Source organism: Azolla caroliniana, unplaced genomic scaffold (assembly GCF_043228905.1).
Source record: "Azolla caroliniana isolate FFs.n. ecotype wild unplaced genomic scaffold, voAzoCaro1.0.p SCAF_21, whole genome shotgun sequence".
Taxonomy (NCBI): Eukaryota; Viridiplantae; Streptophyta; class Polypodiopsida; order Salviniales; family Salviniaceae; genus Azolla; species Azolla caroliniana.
The window spans coordinates 5577149-5602128 of NW_028230456.1; the positions used below are offsets into that span (position 1 = coordinate 5577149).

At 40.2% G+C, this 24980-nt stretch overlaps 2 protein-coding genes across 2 annotated transcripts; one reads left to right on the forward strand and one right to left on the reverse strand.

Moving 5' to 3' along the window:
- Window positions 1–7259: 7259 nt before the first annotated feature.
- LOC147850490 (uncharacterized) lies at window positions 7260–14069 on the forward strand. The gene is made up of 9 exons (XM_087336690.1): window positions 7260–7414; window positions 7931–8002; window positions 10233–10322; window positions 10400–10442; window positions 12711–12817; window positions 12902–12997; window positions 13078–13268; window positions 13346–13415; window positions 13518–14069. Exons 1-9 carry the CDS (start codon window positions 7337–7339, stop codon window positions 13665–13667), a joined length of 897 nt encoding a protein of 298 aa, XP_087192816.1. The 5' UTR covers window positions 7260–7336; the 3' UTR covers window positions 13668–14069.
- A 5219-nt stretch (window positions 14070–19288) lies between these two features.
- On the reverse strand, window positions 19289–21860 carry LOC147850491 (polyphenol oxidase I, chloroplastic-like). The gene is made up of 2 exons (XM_087336737.1): window positions 20787–21860; window positions 19289–20418 (listed from the first exon to the last, which is right to left on the reverse strand). Exons 1-2 carry the CDS (start codon window positions 21590–21592, stop codon window positions 19533–19535), a joined length of 1692 nt encoding a protein of 563 aa, XP_087192863.1. The 5' UTR covers window positions 21593–21860; the 3' UTR covers window positions 19289–19532.
- Between the last annotated feature and the right edge of the window lie 3120 nt (window positions 21861–24980).

Below are 24980 nucleotides of genomic sequence, written 5' to 3' on the forward strand. Positions count from 1 at the left end.
ATTCCCGTACCGGCCATCATTCTCTTGCCTGTCCCCGTACCGGACATCCTGTGCCGGTGGGTACCGGTTCATTCTTTGCCAACGATCGTCATCTTCGTCTCGGCTGCTTCTTGGCTCGATCCGTTGGACGGGTGGTGCTTGTCGATTTAACAGGTTGTACTCGCACCGGTCCGTTGTATGACTCTTGGATTGACAAATCACACACTGAGTGCGCATGGTGCACTCTACTGCCGAGTGTCCGGCATTCAAGCAGATTGTGCATTGAATTGCCTGCCGGAACCGGAGATCTTCCTCGGTGGGTAACGCCCGTTGCAGTGTTCCCAGCGTAAGCCATGAGCTTGTCTTTTCCATTTCTCTGACCCGGTCAATGACCTGGTCGATGGTGCATCCTCGAAAGTCGATTACCGTACACACCGTGCGTAACGGTTCCCGGAGTGCGTTTAAAAATATCGTCCGTAATTCCTCCTCCGGGGGTGCACGGGCAAGCTGGCTATGCATTCGTTGGAAACGGATGACGAATTGGGGAATGCTTTCCCCTGCCTCCTGCCGGATCGTATAAAACAGGCCCACCATTGTCGTCTGGTCGACCTCCTTGTGGAAAAAATGCAAGAATTTTGCTTTTAATTCTGCAAAGGTTGTGATGGTCGCCGGGTCCTGCGTGCGCCGCCATCGTGTCGCCGGTCCCTCCAACGTGACTCCGAATTCCGCTATCTTCGAGCGTTCTTCTTCCTCCGGTGTCATTCGCTGGGACGTGTGATTTGCTTCCCATGTCTGCTCGAAGTCATGAACATGCGCTTCTGCGTCCGGGTCATCGCGATACTTTGAGTATTGGAACGGCATGTCGTCGTCCAGTATTAGGCCGCGGTTTAGTGGCGTTTGTTGATATCTTTCCGGTTCTTTTTCCGGTTCCACTTCCGGTTCTTTTGCCGGTGCTTTTTCCGGTTCTTTTTCTGGCTCTTCTTCCGGTACCTTTGCCGGCTCTTTCGTTGGTGTTGGTGGCTTTGCTTCTTCCACTTCCGGTGTTGGTGGGTTGACGGCTTCCGTTTGCGGTTCCGGATAGCCCTGGTTGAGCGGTTCCGGTTCTGGAGTCGGCACGGTATCCGACCCGTCGTCTTCCGGGCCGCCGGGGGTATCGTTGCTGCTCCGGTAGTTCGTGTGCACGCTGTATCCCCCTTCGGAATCCGATTCGTAGGCTGAAAAGGCTTCTGCCTCGTTTTCTCCGCTTGCCAGCGCCTCCAGGAGGCGTTCGGTTTCCCGGAGACTACTTAGACTGCTTCCGTCGTCCTGGTCGCGAGTTTGCCGTAACCGGAGAGATTCCTCCGCGACTCTCCGGATCTCGTTGGAGAATGAACGATCCGAGCGAATTTCCTGCGCTGCTTGCTGGAAAGTCTCACGTCGTCTTTGCCGTTCGGCGAGGCGTCGAGCTCGGTCTGTAACCAAGTCGTGCGTTGGTCTAGTCATCCATTACCGTCGTTCGCTGCGAGAAAGCAGGAATCGTGGTCCCCAAAACTGTGTTATTCTCTAGCCGGACAAGGCCTAACACAAGGTGTCACGGAGACACTTCACCAAAGGGTGATTACGGCATAGGATTAAGATTCAACGATTACACCGACTTACATAGGTTACACGATTAGAATGCTTCGGTTAATTACACGCGTAAGATATAACAGTAATTACAGAACGGAAATCAAGACAGAAGTATAAACAACATAAGCTCTATTAATTATCCGCTGTCATTACAATGGGGTCCGGGCCTTTAAATAGGTTTCCGGCCCGTAGTACAAAACGGTGCCTCTCGCACCTATTCGGGATCCGTCCGGATCTGGAACGGCATACCGTTTCCAGTCCGTCCGTCCACACTATGCTCATTTACAACCATATCTAATTAATTCCTTCACTCCGTATTTTGGACTCCTTGCCGGCCGGTAACACAAAGGAAGCGTGGGAGAATCTACGAAAGATTTTCGCCGCCAACACAATCGCGAGAAAGCTTCAACTCCACCAAGAGTTGAACAACATCCAACAAAAGGATATGTCCATCACGAGCTACACCTTGAAGATCAAGGAGCTTTGCGGCTCGCTCGGCTCGATAAGCGTGAATGTGAATGACGATGAGATGGTGCAAATATGCCTCGGCGGCCTTGCACCACGGTTCGGCGCGATGAGGACCATCGTACTAGCATGGGAGAATCCTCCCTCTTTCTTCGATCTTCAATCCATGTTGTTGGTCAAAGAGAATCATGTTTAAACAAGGAGCAATGCCTTGGAAGGCCACATGCTCTACACGCATCGGATGGAGGAAGAGGACGCGACCGTGCAAGAAGAGGCCGATTCGGCCAAGGATGAGGCGGACGAGGCCCGAGTTAGGAAAACAACTCTCAATTACGACAACAAGATGGAGGCCATCGAGGAACCTTCGGAAGAAGGGGGAGCCACCATTCCAATCCGAGCCAACAAAACTCGGTCGAATGCGGATATTGTGGAAAAATCGGTCACCACGAAGAAGAGTGTCGTAAGAAGATGCGCGAGTCGGCTTCCACTAGCCAACAACTCACCAATTACGCCACCAACTCCGACTATGACGATTGTGGAGGAATGTTCATGATGAGACATAGAGCAAATTCTATGTCAGCTTCTACTTCAACTAGTGCCTTCGGTCCGAAAGACGTATGGCTCATCGACTATGGTGCCTCAAACCATATGACGTCTCATCAAGAATGGTTCCGAGAAATTCGAGAGCCGGAACGACTCGACTATGTCGAAACCGGAGACGACACTACACATCCGATTCGACATATTTGCAATATCCCATTCGGCAAAGAAGGTAACCAAACTTTTATTAAAAATGTCTTGCATGTATCAACCATTACGAAGAATTGGGTCTCCGTCGGCCAAATTGTTGAGCAAGGGATGCAAGTATGATTTAATCAAGGTGGTTGCTTCATCGAAAAAGAAGGCCGACTCATCGCTCACAGACAAAGAAAGGGCCGAATGTTCATTCTCGACTTGCACGAGATGAAATCGGCCATGTTCGCAAAGGGCACGAAAGCCGATTCCGACATAGAGTTATGGCACAAGCAGATTGGCCATAACAACCTCCAAAAGCTCAAGGCAATGCAATCAAAAGGAATCGTCATCGGGCTCCCGACATTAAAGGAGAAAGAGATTGAAGGTGTGTGTGCCGCTTGCCAATTCGGCAAGCAACATCGGCACCCATTTTTTAAGGAGAGGAACGTGAGCAAAGGCGTACTCGACGTAATTCATTCCAATGTATGGGGTCCGACTCAGACGACTACATTCGGCGGATGCCGATACTACGTGACCTTCATCGATGACTTCTCCAAGCACACTTGGATCTACCCCATGCGGCAAAAGAGAGAACTATTCGGACACTTCCAAAAATTTAAGAATGAAGTCGAGAAAGCCACGGGCCAACATGTACGATGCCTTCGATCAGATGGAGGCAAGGAATATTTCTTGAATGAGTTTATGGCATATCTACGGAAAGAAGGAATTCAGTGAGAGTTTTCATGTCGACATATGCCACAACAAAACGGAGTGGTCGAATGAAAGAATCGGCACATCCTTGAAGTAGCACGGGCCATGATGAACGAAAAGCACATGCCAAAGTCGTACTGGGTAGAAGCGGTTAACACAGTTGTATACCTCATGAATCGGTGTACGACATCGGGTGTGCACAAACTTACTCCGCACAAGGAGTTTTTTGGAAAGAAACCGAACCTATCACATGTTTAGATATTTGGCTCTATTGCATACGTGCACATCCCCAACAAGAAGCGCCAAAAGCTTGACCCGAAGTCGGAGAAATGTATCCTCGTAGGATACTCATTGGAGCAAAAGGGGTACAAGTGATATAACCCCTCAACTCGAAAATCTCAAGTAAGTCGAGACGTCATTTTCGACGAGTCCGCATCTTGGTAGCACCAGAGACAACTTCGACTTTGATTCCACTCGACCTGGAATCCGCCGAAATAGAGATAGAAGCTGAAGATCGGCTCACACGCATGTTCGAAGAAAGCCCAATTACGACAAGGCTTAGTGGGCCACAAGTGCCCCGAGTGGTCAAAGCACATCTCGGCTGAGTCTGAAGCTAGACAAAGGGAAGGCGAAAATGCCGAAGTATGAAGACGATCACTTCGACGGCAAAGAATCGACTCACTCTCTCGATAGTGAGTTCGAAGGCCTTGACATCCGGACAAATGGAGTGAAGAAACCCTTAGTATCCACAAACGAGAAGCTCCGCTGATCCACCTGTGAAAAGAACCCCGTAAGCCGATTCGGCTACAATGATTATATAGTGTACCATTACGCCTTTATGATGAAGGTAGCAATAGTACGGGAGCTAGAAACCTTTTCCAAAGCCGTGAAGGACCCGTGATGGGTCGAAGCAATGAACAAGGAGATACAGGCACTTTGCAAGAACAAAACATGGGATTCCGTTCCCCACTCACCGCACAAGATCTACAAGGTGAAGTATAATGCTGATGGCTCCGTAAACCGCTACAAAGCTCCATGGAGTCGTCTATGAAGAAACATTTGCCTCGGGGGCAAAGATGACGACTATCCGGACCGTAATTCCACTCGCAGCGGCGAAAGGGTGGCACCTCCATCAGATGGACGTAAAGAACACCTTTCTTCAAGGAGAATTAGAAGAGGAGGTGTACATGGTACAACCACCCGGCTTCGAATCCAACATTCATCCGAAAGCCGTATGCCAACTCAAGAAGCCACTCCATTGCCTCAAGCAAGCACTGTGTGCTTGGCATTCCAAGATTACGCAATATCTTCATCAAATCGGCTTTTGAATGTCAAAATATGACAACTCCCTCTACGTACGAAACAACTCTAGAAGCTCGATTGTCATCATCCTATACATGGATGATCTGGTGATTGGAGGTGAGCATTTAGTCGACATCAACAAGGTGAAGTCCCTCCTCTCCAACAAATTCGAGATGACGGACATGAAGGAACTTCATTACTTCCTGGGCATCGAAGTAATTCGTATTCCGACCAGCATTATGAACTCTCAACGACACTACATTCTCAACTTATTATACAAGTTCGGGATGGCTGAGTGCAAATCTATGGCAGCCCCTCTCGATCGAAACCTCAACCTAGATGTCGACTCCGGCACAGGCGAGTGCGAGCCAACTCAATATCGACAATTGATCGGGAGCCTCATCTATCTCACGATCACTCGACCCGACCTCAACTATCCGGTCGGCCTCATTAGCCAATTCATGCACACTTCGCGCGATATCCATTTCGATTGTGCTAAACGAGCATTACGATACGCGAGTGGCACAATGGACTACGACATCCTCTACACATCGGCCACACCAATTCGACTCGAAGGGTACACGGATGCCAATTGGGCCGACTACAGAGTTGATCAACGATCGACCTCCGGATTTGTCTTCTCGCTCGGTAGCGGAGCAATATCTTGGAGTAGTAAGAAGCAACCTACCGTCGCACTTTCGAGTACGGAGGCCGAATACAGGGGCGTCGTCGTAGCTGCATGTGAAGTCGTATGGTTCAAGAGGATTTTGAAGGATCTGGGCGTTCCCATCAAGGATCCGACACCCATTTACTGCGACAACATGAGCAATATATATCTGGCTCGGAACCCATTATTCCACGCACGCACAAACCATATTGAAGTGCACTACCACTTCATTCGAGAGCGTGTTCAGGCCGAAGATGTCAATCTTCTACACATCAACACGAATCTTCAGACAACCGACATCTTCCCAAGGCCCTAGGAGCCAACAAGCTTCGACAATTCATGCCAGACCTTGGATTGACAATCCCTGACTTGCCAAGCTTGAGGGGGAGTACAAGCGAGAACCAGATACCGTCTGAACCGGGTACGAGCTGAAGCAGATACCGGAGATCGTCCAAACCGGATACCAACCGAAGGGGAAATCAATTGAAAGGAACCGACCCGAGTTGAACTTGAGGGGGCGTGTTGAGAATCAAGCTCAACATAGTGCAACAAGGTTTAGGGTTTAGGGTTTAGGGTTTAGTGAACACACCTTTTGAGAATCTATGATTACCCAAAGGTCAAGAATCACACCACTACTCTCTACACATTAACTATGTGTCATAGAATATAACTAATGAGTTACATATTCCCCATGACTATGAGTCTTCACATTCCCCAAGAGAGAGTGGTTGTTGTAGTTAGTTACTGAAGAGAGAGGGTGACTATATATAAAGCACCCTTCTCCTACTTCATACTAAGTCGGTTGTGACTCCTTGTTATGCTACATTTTGTAAATCTTATTCTACTTGTGAAATATACACCTTCTTCTTGAGTATTCTATTTTCCTCTCATTTATCTATCTTGTGTTCCCTTTTCTCTCCTCTCCTTTTCTCTCACACATATACACACATAACACACATCTATTCCGTTGCACAAGAATCACCATCGATTCTTTACATGTAGCATGGAGGACCGTAGAGGTTGGACGGAGTTTCGGGCTCGAGCCTTTGAGTCGGGGGTTGCTTGGAGTCGAAGGCTCCCCTTTTTGAAAAACTACAAATGAGAGGAAACACAACATCAAATTTACCATCAATTCAACATGGGAGAAACTCTTGTAAACATTGTGTAGGAGACATGGTACGGTTTATGAGATAGGGCCCAACCCATGGCAAGGATTGAAATTCAGCTCTTTCAATTTTTACGATTTCAATGCTACAATGTAAACCACCAAGCCAACAGGCCAAAGAGGAACACAATGTGGGTTTGATGAACAATAGAAAGCTCGAGAGGAGGCAAATGAGAGGAGACACAATACAACATGGATGGGGGTGGGGAAAGCATGCGTTTATTTTTATTTTTATAATGAGGTTTCTCCCGATAGGAATAATGATGGTGAATCGGAGTGGCATCTTGATAAAAGAAGCAAACCCGCATGTGTATTCATTCCTCTAATATGGCAAGCAAATATCAATAGAACTAACAATCGGCAACGGTTCGGGAGTGTCAAAATCAAACCAGTTTAAATCCGAACGGTTTAAAAATTTTGAAACTCGAACTGAACTGAACCGAACCAACGAAACCAGTTTTAAACCGAAACCGTTTAAACCGAACCGTTACAAAAAAATGGCATCAGATATAATCTTGTGCCTCCTCCGAGGGGAGCTATTCGAAGGAGCGTCCGTCCGGGCGGACAAAAGGTGTGAAACGGAAATCTGGCCTTAGAATGGCATTCCTTTCTTCTTCTTCTTCTTCTTCTTCTTCTACTCCCTTCGCCTTCCTCACGGTCCCTCCTCTTTACCTCCATCCCAGAAAAAGCGAAGACAGAAGGAGATGGCGACTGCAGAGCAGCTCGTCTTGGAGCTCATCATACCTGAACAGCGGGAAAATGCTCTTCTTGATCTCTCCAAGGTTAGTAGTATGGTTTTTGTGTTTCGAATTGGAGAGAGAGAGAGAGAGAGAGAGAGAGAGAGAGAGAGAGAGAGAGAGAGAGAGAGAGAGGCCGTGCCAGGACGATGTAGCTTAGTCGTTAAGATGTTCCAGAAAATCCCATAGGGTCATGAACCCAACCCATACATTTCTCAAGGGCATCTATACATTAGTGAAATCATTGAGATTTGAACCCAAGTATATCTCTAGATCATCTAGTGAATTGGTGAAAGAAGTGAGATTTGACCCAGGTATAGTGCAATTTTATCTATTAAATTTGTGGAAATAGTGAGATTTTGGCCACAGGTATATTACACAGTCATCTTGTAAATTAATGAGATTTTAAGCCAGGCATATCACAAGGTCGTCTAGTAAATTAGTGAAAAAGTGAACCCAATAAAACATTGCTTGCTACTATAGTATAGCCACAATACAACATGCGAGGGAGAGGTATGGTGACAATTTGCACTGATTGCTGTAGCAAGTGCTTTTACGCAGAAACGGGAGCTTTTTCAAGATCTAGCACCAATGCTATGGCATTCATGTGGAACAATTGCTGCGCTATTACAGGTAATGTAGCTATGTTTTGATCTTTTCTTATTGCTTTCATTCAATCTTTGTCCTTTTTATTATATTCCTTAAGGAACATTTATATTCTATATGAATTGCTTGCTAGAGATGTACCTGGTTTTCTTATAGATTTCACCTTTCTGTTTTAAACTACCATTTTGATAAATATATTATTCTCAAGTTAAGATAAAAATAAAAGATACTATCAACAAAAACACATGGAGCTGAAAATTTAGTAATGTTTTTCTTTTTATGAATACAAATAAAAACAGGGCTCTAAACCTTATTTTTTAGAAAATGGAATTGATGATACAACTGACCTTTACTTGTTTTTTAGTCTGTGCATAGAGCATATGCATGATGTAATCCTTCAAAATCATTATCACTACTCAAAATTATGATATTACATGTACAATGAATGGTGATGATATAGATTGAGGATGGAATTGGCCTCACTATTAAACTCTTGCACAAAGATCTAGAATGAAGTGATCATTTGACAAGAAATCTGAAAAAGACACTCGTATTTTTTTCATTTATTTGCACTATGGTAGCAGACATGTGTCATATTTGACATAGCAGAACATGCAAATCTGTTGAAGTGGTTCTAATTTCCACTAGCCAAATCGTAGAAAAAAGTTTGGGTGTGCCATACAAGCAGGAAATGGCTGTTTCACATCTGGAGAACTGAACGGTGGTTTAATGCAATGGGAAAGTGGTATTTCCAAATTTCAGTTAATATATTTAGTTTTTCTTCTACACATATAATTTCAGTTAATATATTTAGTTTTTCCAAATTTTAATTTCAGAATCTTCGAAAAGCAACACTTTTCTAAACATGATTTTCCCCAAGAAAATCATTCTCTCCGTGTCCTTTCTGTACTGGCAACTCATGATTTCTCATCAATCTCTCAAATAGAGCTCTTTGTTATATAAGCAATCTAGAGCTCCACCTCATAATGTGTCCAGTAGTGAAGTATGATTGAGGATGAAGTCTTGTCTTTCGTCTTCTAATAATCACATCAGGGATTCCTTGCATTTTTGTTGTTTTCTTTAAATTGTTTGGACTTTTGACATTTTGTTGGACCAACTTGACATAGTGGTGTAAACAATTGCTTACTCTTGGTCCAAATGTCACATTGGTTTTGTCTTATGCATTTATAGATGTGAATGAGCATTACCATATGTCACTGCATAAATAGACATTTAGATGTTGTTAGAATTAGAATTTTTATCGTCCATAAAGAGGCCAATTTTGACCTATGGGACCAGAGTATACATGTGTTCTTGATATGTGTCTCCTTCCCAAAAAGGGGTATTCATACATTGAAGCACAATGTCTCTATGCATGAATAAGGCATGCAAATATGAATTGAACCTTCTAGGTGGTGTCTTAAGTATGGCACTTATGTTGTCACTCCCTCTTAATGTCATCATATCTTGAATGAATTGCACTATATGCCAAGCATGTGAAGAGCAAGTGACATTCATCCTCTACCATGCCTTCATTGCATACTTTACATGCCCTTAAATTCGTTACATTTTGATACCATGATGTAACTTCAATACCTAACTTGTGAGATTGAGTGCGAATTATTGTGAGGGCTCTACGAGCATTACTACTCATATTTGTAATGAGATAAGGTTGGATACAATCAATAGGCATTCTTGCGTTATTGAGACCAACATTCAGGGTTGACATTTGCAATGTAATATTCTAGCTTTGTCCTCTTAGCATCTTCCCATTTCATCCTTACTGATTCCACCAACCTTTCCTCAATCATTACATAATGCATAGCATCACCCAAAAGCTCGAAAAGTTCATCCACACCCCATCTTTTGAACCATTTTCTTATGTCAACAACCCAACCGGATGAAAGAATTTTACTCTTCTGATTCTTTTGTAGATTACATCCAACATTCCAAGCAAGATGTGGTAATTGATGATTCGGCATATTCTTGGCTTTTATATTGGAACCAAGTCTGGTTGTAATAAATAATATACACATGTGTATACATCATGTGCAGGGTATTTATATATTGCTCAGTTTGCGGCCTTACCTTTTGTCATTTTTACTGTAGTGTGGATTCTGTGTAATAAGCTGTGAGAATTATAGGACATTCAAATAATTAAATTATATCTGCTGTTATCTCTCATCATATGCAATTTTTTGCCACATTCTATCAATTTATTCTGCAGAACCACCATCTTATTGAACATCATTTGCAGGAAATAGTGTCTATCTATCCAATGCTGTCACCACCAACTTTAACTGCAGGTGCATCAAATCGTGTTTGCAATGCTTTAGCCCTTTTGCAGGTTGAATATAATTTTTCTTTTCTTTTAAATATCTCTTTATTGCTTGTGTTCTGAACATGCACATGTTTTCTTTCCAGTGTGTAGCATCACATTCAGAAACAAGAGCTTTTTTTTTAAATGGTAAGAACTCATTTTCCTTTTCTAGCAATTTATATCCAAATTGATGGAAACCAGACATTTCATAAAATGAGTTGTATATGCTACATAAGTACAGGTTTTAGAAATATTGTGAATGAAGCTTTATGCAAAATCAGAATCTTGCAGTTATATACTAAATAGTATAATTTATTGAAAGAATCATAAATGATAACTGTCTTATGTATTATCACATGAATTTAAAACATGCCTTAACATAGAGTCTTAGTGAAGAAAGGCAATGTAGAGTACACTGTAGCGTGACCAGAATGGATAAAGGAAGTGGAGGTAGTTTGTAACCATCACCTAGCTAGTTGGGACATCTCTTAAAATGCATTTCGAATTGGTTTTCTTGCTTTAATAAAGCCTTTGACAAGGTTATAATTTCCAGACCTTCAGATAAAAAGTGGTTGAGTAGAAGAAATCTGAAAAAAACAACACAATAGCAAAATCCAAGCAGGGGTGCAACATTAGCATTGTCTTATATGACATTGTCAGCACCCACCAATGATGAGAGGCTAGGGCTAGCTGGCATGTGAGGAGAAACTTTTGAAATATGGTATTGCTGAAAGCTCTTTTGGTATGCGAAATGAAGGCCAGCTAGAAGATTATGATTATAAACCTACAGCGTACATATTATATTATGTGTCTGATGCATCTCATGAACAATCCAGACAGCCCCCAGACAACCATTGAATATGCATGGTAATACCTGCTTGCCTTTATTGGATCACATCCCCATGTTATCACTGCTTGTAGTCATTCTCATTCACGCATGTCCCTTCAGTGGAGAACATTACGTTCTAAAGGTGCAATTTCATGTCTGTAGTTTTTTTTAAACCTTTCTACCATGATGCGTATTTCATGATAAAGAACATTTAATGTCTGGTATGGTAATTCATCCTATTTGCGATGATGCCCAAATAGTACCTGAATAGATCATTTCATTTGTTTACCATCCATTTACTGACATCCATGAATGCTCTATGGTCTATGAAAACCTCCCCTTACCTCGGTATATTATCTATTATGGAAAGCTATCTCCAGATACAATTCTCTGAGTGCTGAATTTACTACATGGAATAAAGCATGCTTTTTGGGGTGTATGATAAATGAATCATCCGTGAATCTCAGAAAATGCACTTTTTAGTGATGCATCTTGTGGGTAACGGCGTCAATCAAGTTTTATGGGTATGATCCTGATTATTGCAATCTAGTCCACATCTCACACTCCAAGAGATGATCCTGATCATGTATGAAGAGTTCAGGGAAATGTATTATGATTAAGGCAAAAAAAGGCTCTCTGAGGAACAGAAACTATCTAAAAGTCTCATATCTATATGCTCATCGTGGAAAACCTTATGACATGCTGTTTTCCAGGAGTAACCGAGATAGGTCTCCAAGCAGTCCTACTCTGAGGTTTGCCTGTCATGAGGGTATCAGTACCATGACAATCAATGTGAATGGTTTAACTTCAACCAGTCTGTGGCAAATATGTACAAATGTATTGGGCTCATACCCAGGGAATGCAACAAAACATGATGATTGGCATCTGATGGAAGAACAATTGTCATTTTTGTCGATTGCTTCATGTAATTGCTGAAATAAAAAACAGTAGAAAGTTTGGTCTAAATTTGAAACTTATATGATCGAAATTGGTAGCCTTTGTGCTTTTATATGTCCGCATTCTTTGCAAATTGTAATGCGTCAGTTAGATTCTTGGATTGTGGCTGATTCCAACCCTTAAGTTCTGCATTAGAGAAATGAAAAGAGTCTTATCCTGCCACCACTAGACACCGTTGCCATAAAAACAAATCTAAAAAAACAGTACTGGTCCTGCATCTATTCATATCTCATTCTTCACGTCCTACATAAAAATGTAGCAAATCAGCAACAGACTTGAGGCTCCTGTTGATTCATATAAACAATATCTAAAGTTATTGGATAATTGATATTATGTTTTCAGTTTCACATTCATGAAAACATACTCCTATGTGACTGCAAAAACCTCATTTATATTTTGCTGTAGGGCTTCAATAGTGCCTTTGACCTTAACACTGAATATTTATGCATATTTGCAGTTAGCCATTTTTTAATGTAGATTCTGGGTAGCTTGATCTGGATTCTAATAACATTATTTGTGATGTTTCTTGATTACGATACTTTGTTGTTTCTTAATTTTGATGTGTTACGTCCTGCCGAAATACGGTGCTTATAATTCTTATTGTTATCATATTTGTTTTGTTTTGACAGCACACATACCATTATATCTCTACCCATTTTTGAATACTGTCAGCAAAACAAGACCTTTTGAATATCTTCGTCTGACCAGTTTAGGAGTTATTGGTGCTCTTGTTAAGGTATAACAAAGATTTCCCATTGTCTGGAAAAGTTTTTTAAAACAGCTGGAAGTAAGATACTCACTGCGATGGTCCATTTGGCAGGTTGATGATACCGATGTGATCAATTTTCTTCTCTCCACTGAGATTATTCCTTTATGTCTTCGCACTATGGAAATGGGCAGTGAACTCTCAAAAACAGTAAGTGCAATCTGACTTTTTTGTTGCATATTTATCTCCTTCTGTTTGCATTAATGGAGGTTATGGCATCTCTTTTGCAGGTTGCAACATTTATTGTGCAAAAGATACTTTTAGATGATGTTGGACTAGCTTATATTTGTGCCACAGCTGAGAGGTTCTTTGCAGTAGGAGCTGTCCTAGGAAGTATGGTTGCAATGCTTGCTGAACAGCCATCTGTTCGGCTGTTGAAACATATAATCCGTTGCTATCTTCGTCTATCAGATAATCCAAGGTTATTTAAACAAGACATGTATGCCTAACTATTCTTTGACATATATGAAAGTCTTATGCCACATTTATTTGTTACAGGGCATGTGAGGCTTTAAAAAATTGTCTTCCAGAGTTGCTACGAGACAGTACTTTCAGCAATTGCCTAAGAGTATAACTTTTTATCATCAAAGATGTTATTTTTATGTTGATGGTAAGTTGATATTGACTTCATGAGCTTAATTAACTTAATTTAATGGGCTTTATGTGACAGGAGGATGTAACGACTAGACGCTGGCTTGCTCAGCTTCTGGCTAATGTAAATGGAGGGCAAATGCATCCATCCCAAAGAGTACCAACAGGTCTCTCTGGCGCCCCTCTCTCTGCAATGGACCAACTGCTTCCAGGACAACAAAATATGTGAAATGATAGCTTTCCTACCTTTGATAAGTTGTGCTATGGTATGTTATATTCCAGGTCAACAAAATATGTGAAAGGAAAGCTTTTCTGAACTTGGATAAGTTGTGCTATGGAATGTTATATCCTCTCTTGATGGTGTATAATATTGATGAACTTTGTAAATAGGTCTTGATAGAAAATACCTTATTGTTAGACAGGATTTACCTTAAAATGTCATTGACAAAGAGGTGTCTCAATGTATGACGTCCTACACTGAACTGCTTGGCATTGAATGAAAAAGCATGTCATATTCAACCAGCAGCCAGTAATTTTTTGATAGGCTTACTACAGATATCTTCAATTGGTCTGGCTTAGTTGAAATTGTGTAGGTATAAATCCAAATCAATCTATTCTGGAGTTACAAAAACATGAGTAGTTTTTTAACTGTTTTAAGGCTTTGATTGCTGGTTCTGGATTGAATTTTAGGGCTTTTGCTATGAAACGTTAGGTTTTGATTTGTTGCTTGTCTTTTCCAAGCCGTTTATTTTTTTTTGGATGTTTTATATTTTTGGAATCTGGCTTTCAACTAAAGAGAATATATGTGATCTAGGATATATTTGTAGCTGGGTGTCAGGTCTTGTTTTATGATTTGTTGATTTTAGAGAAAGTAATTGCTAACTTTTGGGGTTTTATTGTTAAAGCCAGTTATATTTTTTGGGGGTTGAAGTTTTTGCACTGAATTAGGCTATGCAATTTAGACTTGGTGGAGTTAGTCTGGATTTAGGCAATTACTGTTACTGTTTCTTATAGGGTTTATAATTGAATATTTTCAGTGTTCTAAAGATCTCTTCTAGTTGACAGGAGAGAAGTTGGTGTATCCAGAGCAACCATAAATACCACATCCGATATTTTTTGCAGCTTTTTTTAAAAACACCAAATAACTCTTTCCAAGCTATAAATTGTGTTGTTTTTCCTTTTCTAATTAGTGTGGTTACTAATGATCATATTTTATAAATAAAATGAATGGGCCATCCAGTTTAGTTTATTCTAGCCTGTGGAAATTGTGCATGTGTCAATTTTTAAGATCAGGGACCCTTAACAATGATAGTGTTTAAAAATTCTGCTTACAAATATATTTCTGGGTGTTCGTATGGTGGTAATTGAAATTGTGGCTGCCTTTTGACATATTATGATAAATTTAACAAACCCTACTTCATACATTTAGGATTAGTGATGGAGTTATATATTACAGCACAATTCCATGATGTACATGATAGATGCAAGCCAAATCAACATTAACCAACTATAGGTGTGTATGTTTTTAACTTGAAAAACCTTATGTTTTTTAGACATGAAAAACCCAGTCTCTTTGGCTAACATAATTGTATATCTATGATCACAGCAATCCGTCACATAGTAGCAGTATCAATATTAGTGAGAAACAAAAGAGAACAAGGTGCCATTTTCACACATCTATGTGCGTGTGTAGATAGGTAGTTTCTTATTATAATCCTTCTAGTTTAAGTTTAAATTTGAGACCTAAAATTTGTCATATGAGTTTGAAAGGATGGATTCCTCTATTACTTGTGTTAGTGTTTAAAAAAAGAAGTCCACGTCTACTGAAAAGGTAATCTAATTCATGTACCCTCTCAAAAATCACGAATCTCATGCTCTTTAATTGATATAGTACTATAAAGAGATGGTACATTATGAGATGGAGAATTATGATGTTTGATTAGTCAATGTGAGATTATCACAATACTAAATTAATATTTCTCTATTTTTGTTTAAAAGGTATTTTGTTCATTATTCCTTGCAATTATGACTCACTCCATAATGAGACTATGAAAAGGGTGAAACTATTGAGTGTAAAATTTTAAAATTTTGTATTTAAACCTTAATAATTTTATAGATTCTTGCACCCAAATCACCACTTCATGTATATTGTCTTGATCTTACATCGTGCAGTTTGTGTTAATATTGATTAATTTGAAAAGAAATATCTAAAGTAAAAAAACCTTAAAACTAGGAAATTATACAGATTTTCAATAGATAATAGCTCATTCAATTTGGGGCCAAATTTTTAACTATAGATGAATTGCTCATTCAATTCTCTAGCCTAACTTACTTTCATATTTTCCTTTCTTGTAATATGAATTGTTCTTTCAACTCTACATATACACAAAGAAACGCTTGTCAAACTAGTTGATTTGATGTTTAAAATTCAGGTTATGAATTGATAGGAAGGTGCACCTCAGGTTTGGAGAGCACACCTACATTGAACTTTATTAAATCCCCATAGGGTTATCAGGATTTTATATAGAGCATTGTTCACCACAAAGATAAATCCCAAGACCGTGAATAATGAACTATTGTGATTAAAATTATGTGTCATTCTTTAAATCCTCCATCTAGTTGATCCAATTGTTATTATGTGTGTGGCCTAATGATGAGGGAGGCCTTAGAGAGAGAAATTAGTGGCATTGTGTTAGATAAAGTAGAGTGTGAGTTAGAGGGAGAAAGTAGTGGATTAAAGAGTTACAACGGAGATACACTACAACATATAGAAGATGTAAAAAGTCAATCATATTCATGAATGGATTGGTGAGGTGAATATTTGCAATGAAGTGGTTGGATGGTATGGTAGGATGATCGAGGGAAGCACAAGACTATTGTTCGTAGCATGGGTTGGTGAAGACACTTGCTAGAAGGGGTTGTGTCAAAGTTGAATATCATAATAATGAAGGGGCATTACAACAAACCATCGTCATCTTCTATTGAAAGCAACAATGTCAATTTTTAAAGGTCATCATTGCACTAAAATTCATGAAGCGGATAATTGGTTGTAGTGTTATTTATGTTGATGCCCCACAGGTCCAACACCTCACAAAACGCCAAAATGTTTCCATGGTCTTCAATGGCTAGGTTCAATTTTTGCTAAATCCCAAATAATGTAGACCCCTTAGGTAAGCCGCAAATGTTGGTTAGAATGCCCTAGACAAACCTATGACAAGATGTTGGTTCATCATACAAATGTACATTAGTAGAGGCAATCAACAGTGATAGAGTTTATAGGTATTGCTTCAATATTGTTGAGGATTCAAGAATATAAGCATATTCTTATAGATTGCCTAAGAATGTGCCAACAATTCCCTTCATACCATTAGCAGTATTCTTGACATAAGGCACTGAAGTTGAGCAGCAATATGGTTGGGAGTAACATCTCTAACACAATGAGTAGCAATATCAATGAATAGATGTCAATTTGAAACCTATAGAACTTGTCACATTGATCCTAGTGTAGCTTTATATTTGGGGCTAGTATACAACATCTAGATGTGAGATTGACTATGCTTCATTACTCGAATTGCACAAGCTCATCACTTGAAATTTGCATTTTTTTTAACAAACAAGGAATAACATGAACATAGGGACATTTTAGAATAGAGAAAAATGATGGGGCCCATTAAGAAATTTTTATCTCATAGATATATGCTCCTTAATTATATCATGAAACATTGCAAAAGAAGTTACCTCCATTAGAATATACATAGCATAAAATATATATAGTCACACTTTTAAACGTACACATGCATGCTTTCCTTTGTCATTTCATAAAGGACATCAATGTGATATTCACGACACATCACTATGATATTCCTTGCACATGATCAATTCCCGTTGAATTTTCTTTATAAATTCTCGTTCTATATGGAGAAAAATAATAACGAAAGGCATGCAATAAGAGAATGATATGCTATTACATAGCTTGGTGTATCACGCATTGTACGAACTAACATTGCCCTTTTTCAAAACAAGTGGTGTCCACACATATCCTTGTGATATATCTCTTTCTAAAGCTATGTTTATGCTCATTGTCAAGGACAACTTGAACATAGACAATCCCCTTGTCTTGTGTTGGAATTAACGTGTATCACTTCCTCAAAATTGACAAACATGGTTGAACAACATTATTTATGCAAGTTTCACTTTGCAATCATTGTTGGCATTTTGTGCCCTCTAAAATTCAGAATAAAGTTCCTCTTGTCGACTTGAAAGAGAGAATTCTCATCACCCAAACTGATACCTAGCATCATGGATTAAGAAATATAGCAATATTTTCCTTGTGAAAGAGTTTCACACTAACACCAACACTTCTCAAATTTATATTAACAATGGCCACCTCAAACTACCAACATTGGTTTTTTGAAAGGATCAATGACATATACATTGGAAATGAATTTGGTATATTTAGTGATAACTTGTGATTGAACTAATTACACCAGATTAGCCTGAGAAAAAGATGGCGAGAATATCTCATGATGTAAACATGAGAAATGGAACCTTGAAAATGTACTTTAATAGACGACATGAAAAAAATATGCATAGTGCTTTGTCTCCTAGTTCTTTGAAGGATAAAGCTAGGGTAAACATTAACGTATCATAAACATTAGACATTCTCTTGGAACTTCATCTGGTCTCAAAAAACTACAAACATCAAGGCCTTTTAATCACAGATTGGAGACAATGGACAACACTCCCAAAATGAACTAATTGAATGTTTTAAGTGAAAAACTCATCCTTGCCAAATGCAGATAATATTCTAGGGTATGTAGCGGATATCTAGTTTCTATGTAGATAATTATATGGAGATGTCAACTTGGAGTTTGAAATCTAAGATGGACCATGGTGTCAATCCATTCATGTGTCACAAATGAGGCTAGTACGCAAGTTTGTGCATGGGTTACGTGCAAACTTGTGTCTTGAAGTGTGAATCTGAGAATTCTAAAAGGACAGAAAGTGACCACAGATGCACTTGGGCATATATATTCACTTTGCTTGCATTGGAAGTATATAAACAAATGTAGTATAAGAAAGAGACTATATTGGACAATGTGATGCCCATGTACACATGTGAGGTCACAATGTATTCAGGAAGGAAATTTTGGATCAAAGGCATGGCATCAACATATTTATTTGCATTCCGATTTTGATAATATATTTAGGCGAATAAAATGGTATGAATGCTTATAATATTTTCAAACTCCACAAATCCTTCAAGTAAGTCAGGGTGGAATATTTCACATGAAAAATGTGAGCACACTAAAAGAGGAAGTTAATATTAATATATTGCAAATATTACCTTTCTAAGCATGAATGATATGTTTATAACATGATTTATCATATCTACTAGCAACACATGACCATTGCTATTTTAACATCTCTAATCATAGGGTATACATGGCATGAACATTTTTGCCCATGTATGAGTGTATACATGTTATTAGTTTGCTCTAGAAAGATGGCCTTGTATAAAGTGCAAATCTAATGGTATCTATATCTATATCTATATATATATATATATTGTCCATCTTTTTGCAAGGTGTTCCACATTTTTTTTGAAGACATGTATCTTGAGTTTGTTCCATATTAAAGGATTCAAAAGAATGTAACAAAATACTCGTTTTTGAATATGCTTTTCTACATTGTTGCATGCAGTATTCTATCTTTCTAAAAGCCATGTTAAATGCGATTCATTATTTAAGGAATTGTGAGAATAAAACACTAGGATGGGTTGGGACCAAATAACCTTGTCTCACATAAATTTTAAGGTTCCACAAAGTAGTCCAAGCCAAACGAAACACGTAGGGAACTATTTTGAACAAATATATTTCTATAATTTTTCTCAATACAAATTACAATGAGCAAGACATCGGATTCGTAAAAGGTTGAAAAAAAAAACGCGTTTCAAAGAATTGAGCAAACCTATTAGGACAAATCAAATAATCAATCAAATATGTAGAGATGTTTCGACGAACCCAGCTTGGCTTGTAGGAAATTTATTTGTGTTTTCATTTTGGGGGGGGGGGGGAGGAGGGGGGGTTTGGCTTCACACGTAATGAAGAAGCATCCCTTGGATGGACACTTCTGGGTCCACACCTTTGGCGACAAGCGAGATGATGACACTTGGTTCGTCCTGGATGCCGATACGCTTCAAGTTATCGCCGATTTCGAATTGCACGTTCGTGAGGCGCTTGGCCGCGGGGCTACCGGCCATGGGTGCTTCGGGGACGAGATTGTACGTCCCCACGTACTCGGCTGAGCTCGTGGGCGTTCCGGCCACCGCGTGGGGCATGTTCACAAACACCACTAGTTGGACGAACTTTGTCTTGTCGGCCACCTCGACACCTTGAATCACTAGGACCTCGTTTACGTGGAGGCCTTGCGAGGAGGTGGGCTTGTCCGGACGTTTCACTGTGGCTACCAATGGGCTGGGCCCCACTTTTATGCTCCTTATGTCTTTCTCTCTTGCAGGCCCCACCTCAGTGACCTTTGTCTCATCTATGGTCTCCATGGCACTCCCTCTTGTCACTGCCTCCGGCTTGTACCTCACCCAATGCATATCCCCTTTCCTCACACTCTTATACATGTAGCCCAGCTTCTCCATGTCCAATGCATCCTTCACCTTCACCTTCACCATCCTCGCCTCCTCGTCGTAGAACAAGAACTCGGCTTCGAGGAAGTCCGGGTCCGCATGGTCCGTCCGCTCGCCTCCCGGCATTCCGTGCCGCCATCGGTCCCATAGCCTGTCGATATTGCTGTGATGGGCATAGAAAATGGGGTCCCGAGACGCCGTGCTGAATGTGCCCATGTCTTGTATCAATGGTAGGGCAGGGTTCCCTGTCCAGTAATGGATGCCATTGTGAGGGCTAGCTTCTAGGCTTCCGGCCAATGGAGATTGGAGAACCGTTGCATTTGTGGAGTCTGTTCCCATCCTGAATGGAAAATGCATAATACATATTGAGATAAATTAGCTGGAATTGCATAGCCTCGCTAATTCGGAAGGTAGGAATCGTAATGCGACAATGTCATACTCGGTAATGGATTATGATTAACCTTAAACCTTAAACCCTAAACCCATCATGTATGAAAAATGCATAATATATATAGATATAAATTAACCGGAAATGCATAGCCTTGCTAGTTCCGAAGGAAGGTAGGAATCGTAATGGGACAATGTCATATGGGGTAGTGGATTACCATTAACACTAAACCCTCAACCCTAAATCCTAAACACTAAACCCTAATCTTTAAACTCTAAACTCTAAACCCTAAACCTTAAACACTTAACCCTAAACCTTGCCTGTAAGCACTCCCAGCGAAGAGCTCAGCGGTGTTTGCGGTTACGACAACCTGGTACATAGTGTTGAGGTTCTGGCTGATAACCACGGAGTTGTTGGTGCTGTTGTCGAGCGGGCTCAAGCGGACAATGGCGGGCGGCAAGTGAGCCGGGTTGCGGTTAGGGTTAAAGAGGGAAGACATGTTTTCCTTGTCCATGAACATGGAGGGCATGGCATTGCCGCCATAGAATTGGTCGTCCCAGTTCCAGAACACGAGCGCGAACGTCGGGTCCCCGATGAGGCTCCCGAGGATGCGCTCGTGGAAGAAGAGGTACCATCGGTGCCACGGAAGAAACAACCAGGAGAAGTGGATCTGAAGAGGCACATTCGCCCCGGCATCTCCGCCTTGCACGTAGGCGTGATTGCAGAAGGCACAATGGATCCTGGCTTGCCCCGCTAGGCTCCGCGGATCTTCGGGAGGTAGCGCCCGCATGCGAGCGTAGGCCAAGTTATATTTCGCGATGTAGGCCCGGCTCGCTTTGTGGGCGGGGTACCGTATATGTCTATATCTTGTCGCATTGTAGGCATCCAATGTGAAATCGGCAATTTCTCCCCGTGGTGAGGTGATGGGCAAGCAACAGTTTAAGCTCAGTGAGGTAGGCGGGCCGACGATGGAGTTATCCACCGCCGCATAACAACGTGTGAGGTCAGGGATTCGGATCGGCTCAGCATTAATCAATGTCTGGATCGCATCGGGGACCAAACTAATAAGGAAGGTGAGTAAAGCTAGGCTTGTGGCTAATGATGTGCTTAATGTGTTCTTTAGCATGCTTAATGAAACTAGAATTGTTTTAGTACCAAGGGAGATGATGAAACTAGAATTTGTTTTAGTACCAAGGGAGGTGATGAAACTAGAATTTGTTTTAGTACCAAAGGAGGTGATGAAACTAGAATGATTTTATTAACAAGGGAAGTGATGAAGCTGGAATAGTGTTAGTACCAAAGGAGGTGATGAAACTAGAATGGTTTTAGTACCAAGGGACATAGGTATTGTGGGGTTCTACTTAGGCTATAGGGGCTTGTGTTAAACTATGAAAACTTATTTAGCTTGACTAGTATTGAGGGGTTCCTCATGGCGTGCATGTAAATATAACCAATATAAACCATTCCTATGGGTCATGGTCAATTAGACTCTTCTATAAGCTTGTTGACCATTCTCAATCACCCCCCGTGTGGAGAATCAATCTACACTTTATTGCTACATTTTTAAATGAAGTGGACCACCTTTCTGTTTTGTAGTTTTAGAGACGCAAGTTGCTGGTTTGCGAATAGTGGCCTCTCCTCCCCCTTTGTTTTCTTATTCCTTTGAGACATCGGTTGCCATACTTTCAACAACTATTTCCTCTATGTGCATCTTGCATTCTGTAAGACAGCTTTCAACTCATTTTTTGCTTACGAAATGCCACACTCTTCAACGAAACATTATCATCAAGAAAGTGATTTCTTTGTTGATACAAGTACCCTAGTTCTATGCATGCACTCTATGCACAAAAAGGTCGTTTTCTATTGGTTCCCAACTATGACTTATGGTGCATGGATTATTCCTTACTTCACATAATATCTTTGAGACATGACTACGTACACACTTCTATCTTTGACTAGTATAACATGTGTAATTAATTTTCCAATTGAGATTTTGTTGCTTACTAATGATTTCAAAATTTAGTAGATGCATGTGTGGCAATGGAAAGCAAATATTAAACACCACAAATAAATATTATTTGAACATTGAAAGGGTTGTCGAAGTACAAAATTATCTGTCTTTTTCGTATGAGCACAACGTTACTATGTGAGGTGTGCTATAAATTCTGCCCTTCCGCGTAGTCATAGGGTAGTCCACCATAACGTGTCACTCCCTTCTTTATGGCAAACCAAAAGTTAGAGAATGTGTTTATTTAATATTTGTTCTAAACATAATTGTAGATGTTGGTTATTTTGTGTACGAGTTATTTCCCATGATCACTTGTGATTGAAGTAAGTATGATAGCTCCATTATGGCATCCATCATCTTGATTCCACTAATGATGAATGATATAAAACAGAATTAAGGAAAATAATGGATTAAGGGTGCTTAATCAAATTGACAAGCTCCAATTGAAGGATAAGAGACAAAAACTCCAAAATTAAAGAACATCAATTCTAAGATTTAAATGAAAATAATTAAATATGTTTAAACAAGTACAACAAAAATAGCTCCAAAATGTAATATTTAGTACATTGGGTGCAAATGGGCTATTATATAACATTCATGTGACCATATCATATCTTACAGTAATGTAAATCCCCATGTCAATATTGTGAAATGCACATAAGAACACATGCACACTACAATATCTAAGACATTTCACATTCACATACATAGTTCTTTAGGATATCAATAACCTAAAGAACTATGTATGTGAATGTGAATATCCTTGAACATCTGATTATCCTTATTATAAACTCCTTGACCATCCAATTATCTCTTGTTAGTTGTATGGTATCTACATTCTCGTGGTCCTATAACTCCAATTTCTTGCAACTCCATCTTAGGCATGGAATGTTGCGGATATGAATTTTTATTTGATGGATTCTAGACACACCACGACATTTCTTAAATTGTGGTTAACTTTAAAGAGTTGGAGGTAGAATTTTGTCACCATCGTAATTTGTTTCTAAGGTTTCGTATGATTAGACCGCTCAAAACATCTCACAATCCACATAGGCAATTTGAAATTTCCCATCTCACATATAGTCTTGCATTGAGTATTAAGGTGCCAACCCGTTGTCATGAATACTCATCACACGTGTGCAGACAAGCACTAGGCCTTTATCGGCAAGTATCCATGGAGGAGGAAAATGATACTTCATAAAGTTTGTTTTTGATGAGTTAAGTCTTGAACCCACGAATTTCAAGATAGATTAAATTATTTCCCCAAATAGATCATGAGATATATATGGTGTCCATATTCTATCTAAACAAGTAGAGAGTTCCAAAACGGACTAGGACTCACTAGAGAGCCTAGTCCCAATCCCAAATGGCCGCTACCATGGTTGTCCCAACAACTAGCCCAACGGCCAACCACCAATTGCTAGTCCCAACGACCATATTTGTCACGACACAATGACATAAAATACACAGTTGGTGTGGATTAAACCTACAACCTCACATCAACATGATGTCATGCTCAACCATTTTGATATGAGCATATGTTTGTATATAATAGTTTAGTATTCTATAGTCTAGTGTATAATACATTTCAAAATCAAAATATTCTAGTTGTTAGTATATTCTAGACGTGTATATTCTAGAGATGTTTCTTGAGTATATTCTAGAGATATTCAATCTCGGAACTTGTATAAATACTTGTAACCTCCTTGGTCCCTTTCAAGGGATTCAACACCAGTCATTGACACATCAATCTAGTATGCTCATTTCATTCCATCTTGTCTCCTCCTTCATCTCTGTCTTCATGCTCTTGTGTCATTCCTAGCTTCTTAAGTTCCATGCTCGTAGCCCCATCATCCGTGCTCCGTTCGAGTCCGTGCTTGGTGTGTCTGTGATAGTTTCAATCCCTTCCAATTGGAAGCATTACCCGTCTTCATCATTGCGTTTGCTTCTAGAGTTACCATCGTCACCGTCCTTGCATACAGAGTTACATCAACATCCTTAGTTTTAGAGACACCATTGTCACCATAGTCACAATCGTTCCTTCAAGAGAGGCTTCCTAATAATCATCATCTTCACTGTCTCCTCTTCGACATCATAATTTTTCAAAACCTCTTGTTCTCTTCATCAATGCTACTTTGCCCAACATTTCATCGTCATCAACACTGCTTTGCATGGTCTTTCATTATCATCATCGTTCTGCCCTCTTCATTGTCATTGTCATCATCTATAGGTATCATTGTGCATCATGATTTTGGCGATGATTGATTTTGTTCGCTCACCTTCACAGTTTCGGTGGGGGTTACAACCACTCACTTTCCTGGTGGGGATCGAATCATTACTCACTTGCACTCCATTTTCATTTTTGTCCACATTTCGTAGTCAAAGGATCCTTCAAACCGGTTTTTTTGCTGAATTGGCTCAAGAAGCTTTTTTTCTATGAAGAACAAGTGATACAAGTGCTTCTTCATATGAACAACCTTGGATTTGCTCGGCGACACGCCGCACC

Excerpts from the sequence above, each read along its gene's own strand:
- LOC147850490 (XM_087336690.1), top strand. The coding sequence starts at position 7,337 with ATGGCGACTGCAGAGCAGCTCGTCTTGGAGCTCATCATACCTGAACAG. Across the intron at positions 10,323-10,399 it reads ATGCTTTAGCCCTTTTGCAG|TGTGTAGCATCACATTCAGA; the intron begins GTTGAATATAAT and ends TTTTCTTTCCAG. Across the intron at positions 13,416-13,517 it reads CTTTCAGCAATTGCCTAAGA|GAGGATGTAACGACTAGACG; the intron begins GTATAACTTTTT and ends TTTATGTGACAG.
- LOC147850491 (XM_087336737.1), bottom strand. The coding sequence starts at position 21,592 with ATGCTAAAGAACACATTAAGCACATCATTAGCCACAAGCCTAGCTTTA. Across the intron at positions 20,419-20,786 it reads TTCGCTGGGAGTGCTTACAG|GATGGGAACAGACTCCACAA; the intron begins GCAAGGTTTAGG and ends TTTTCCATTCAG.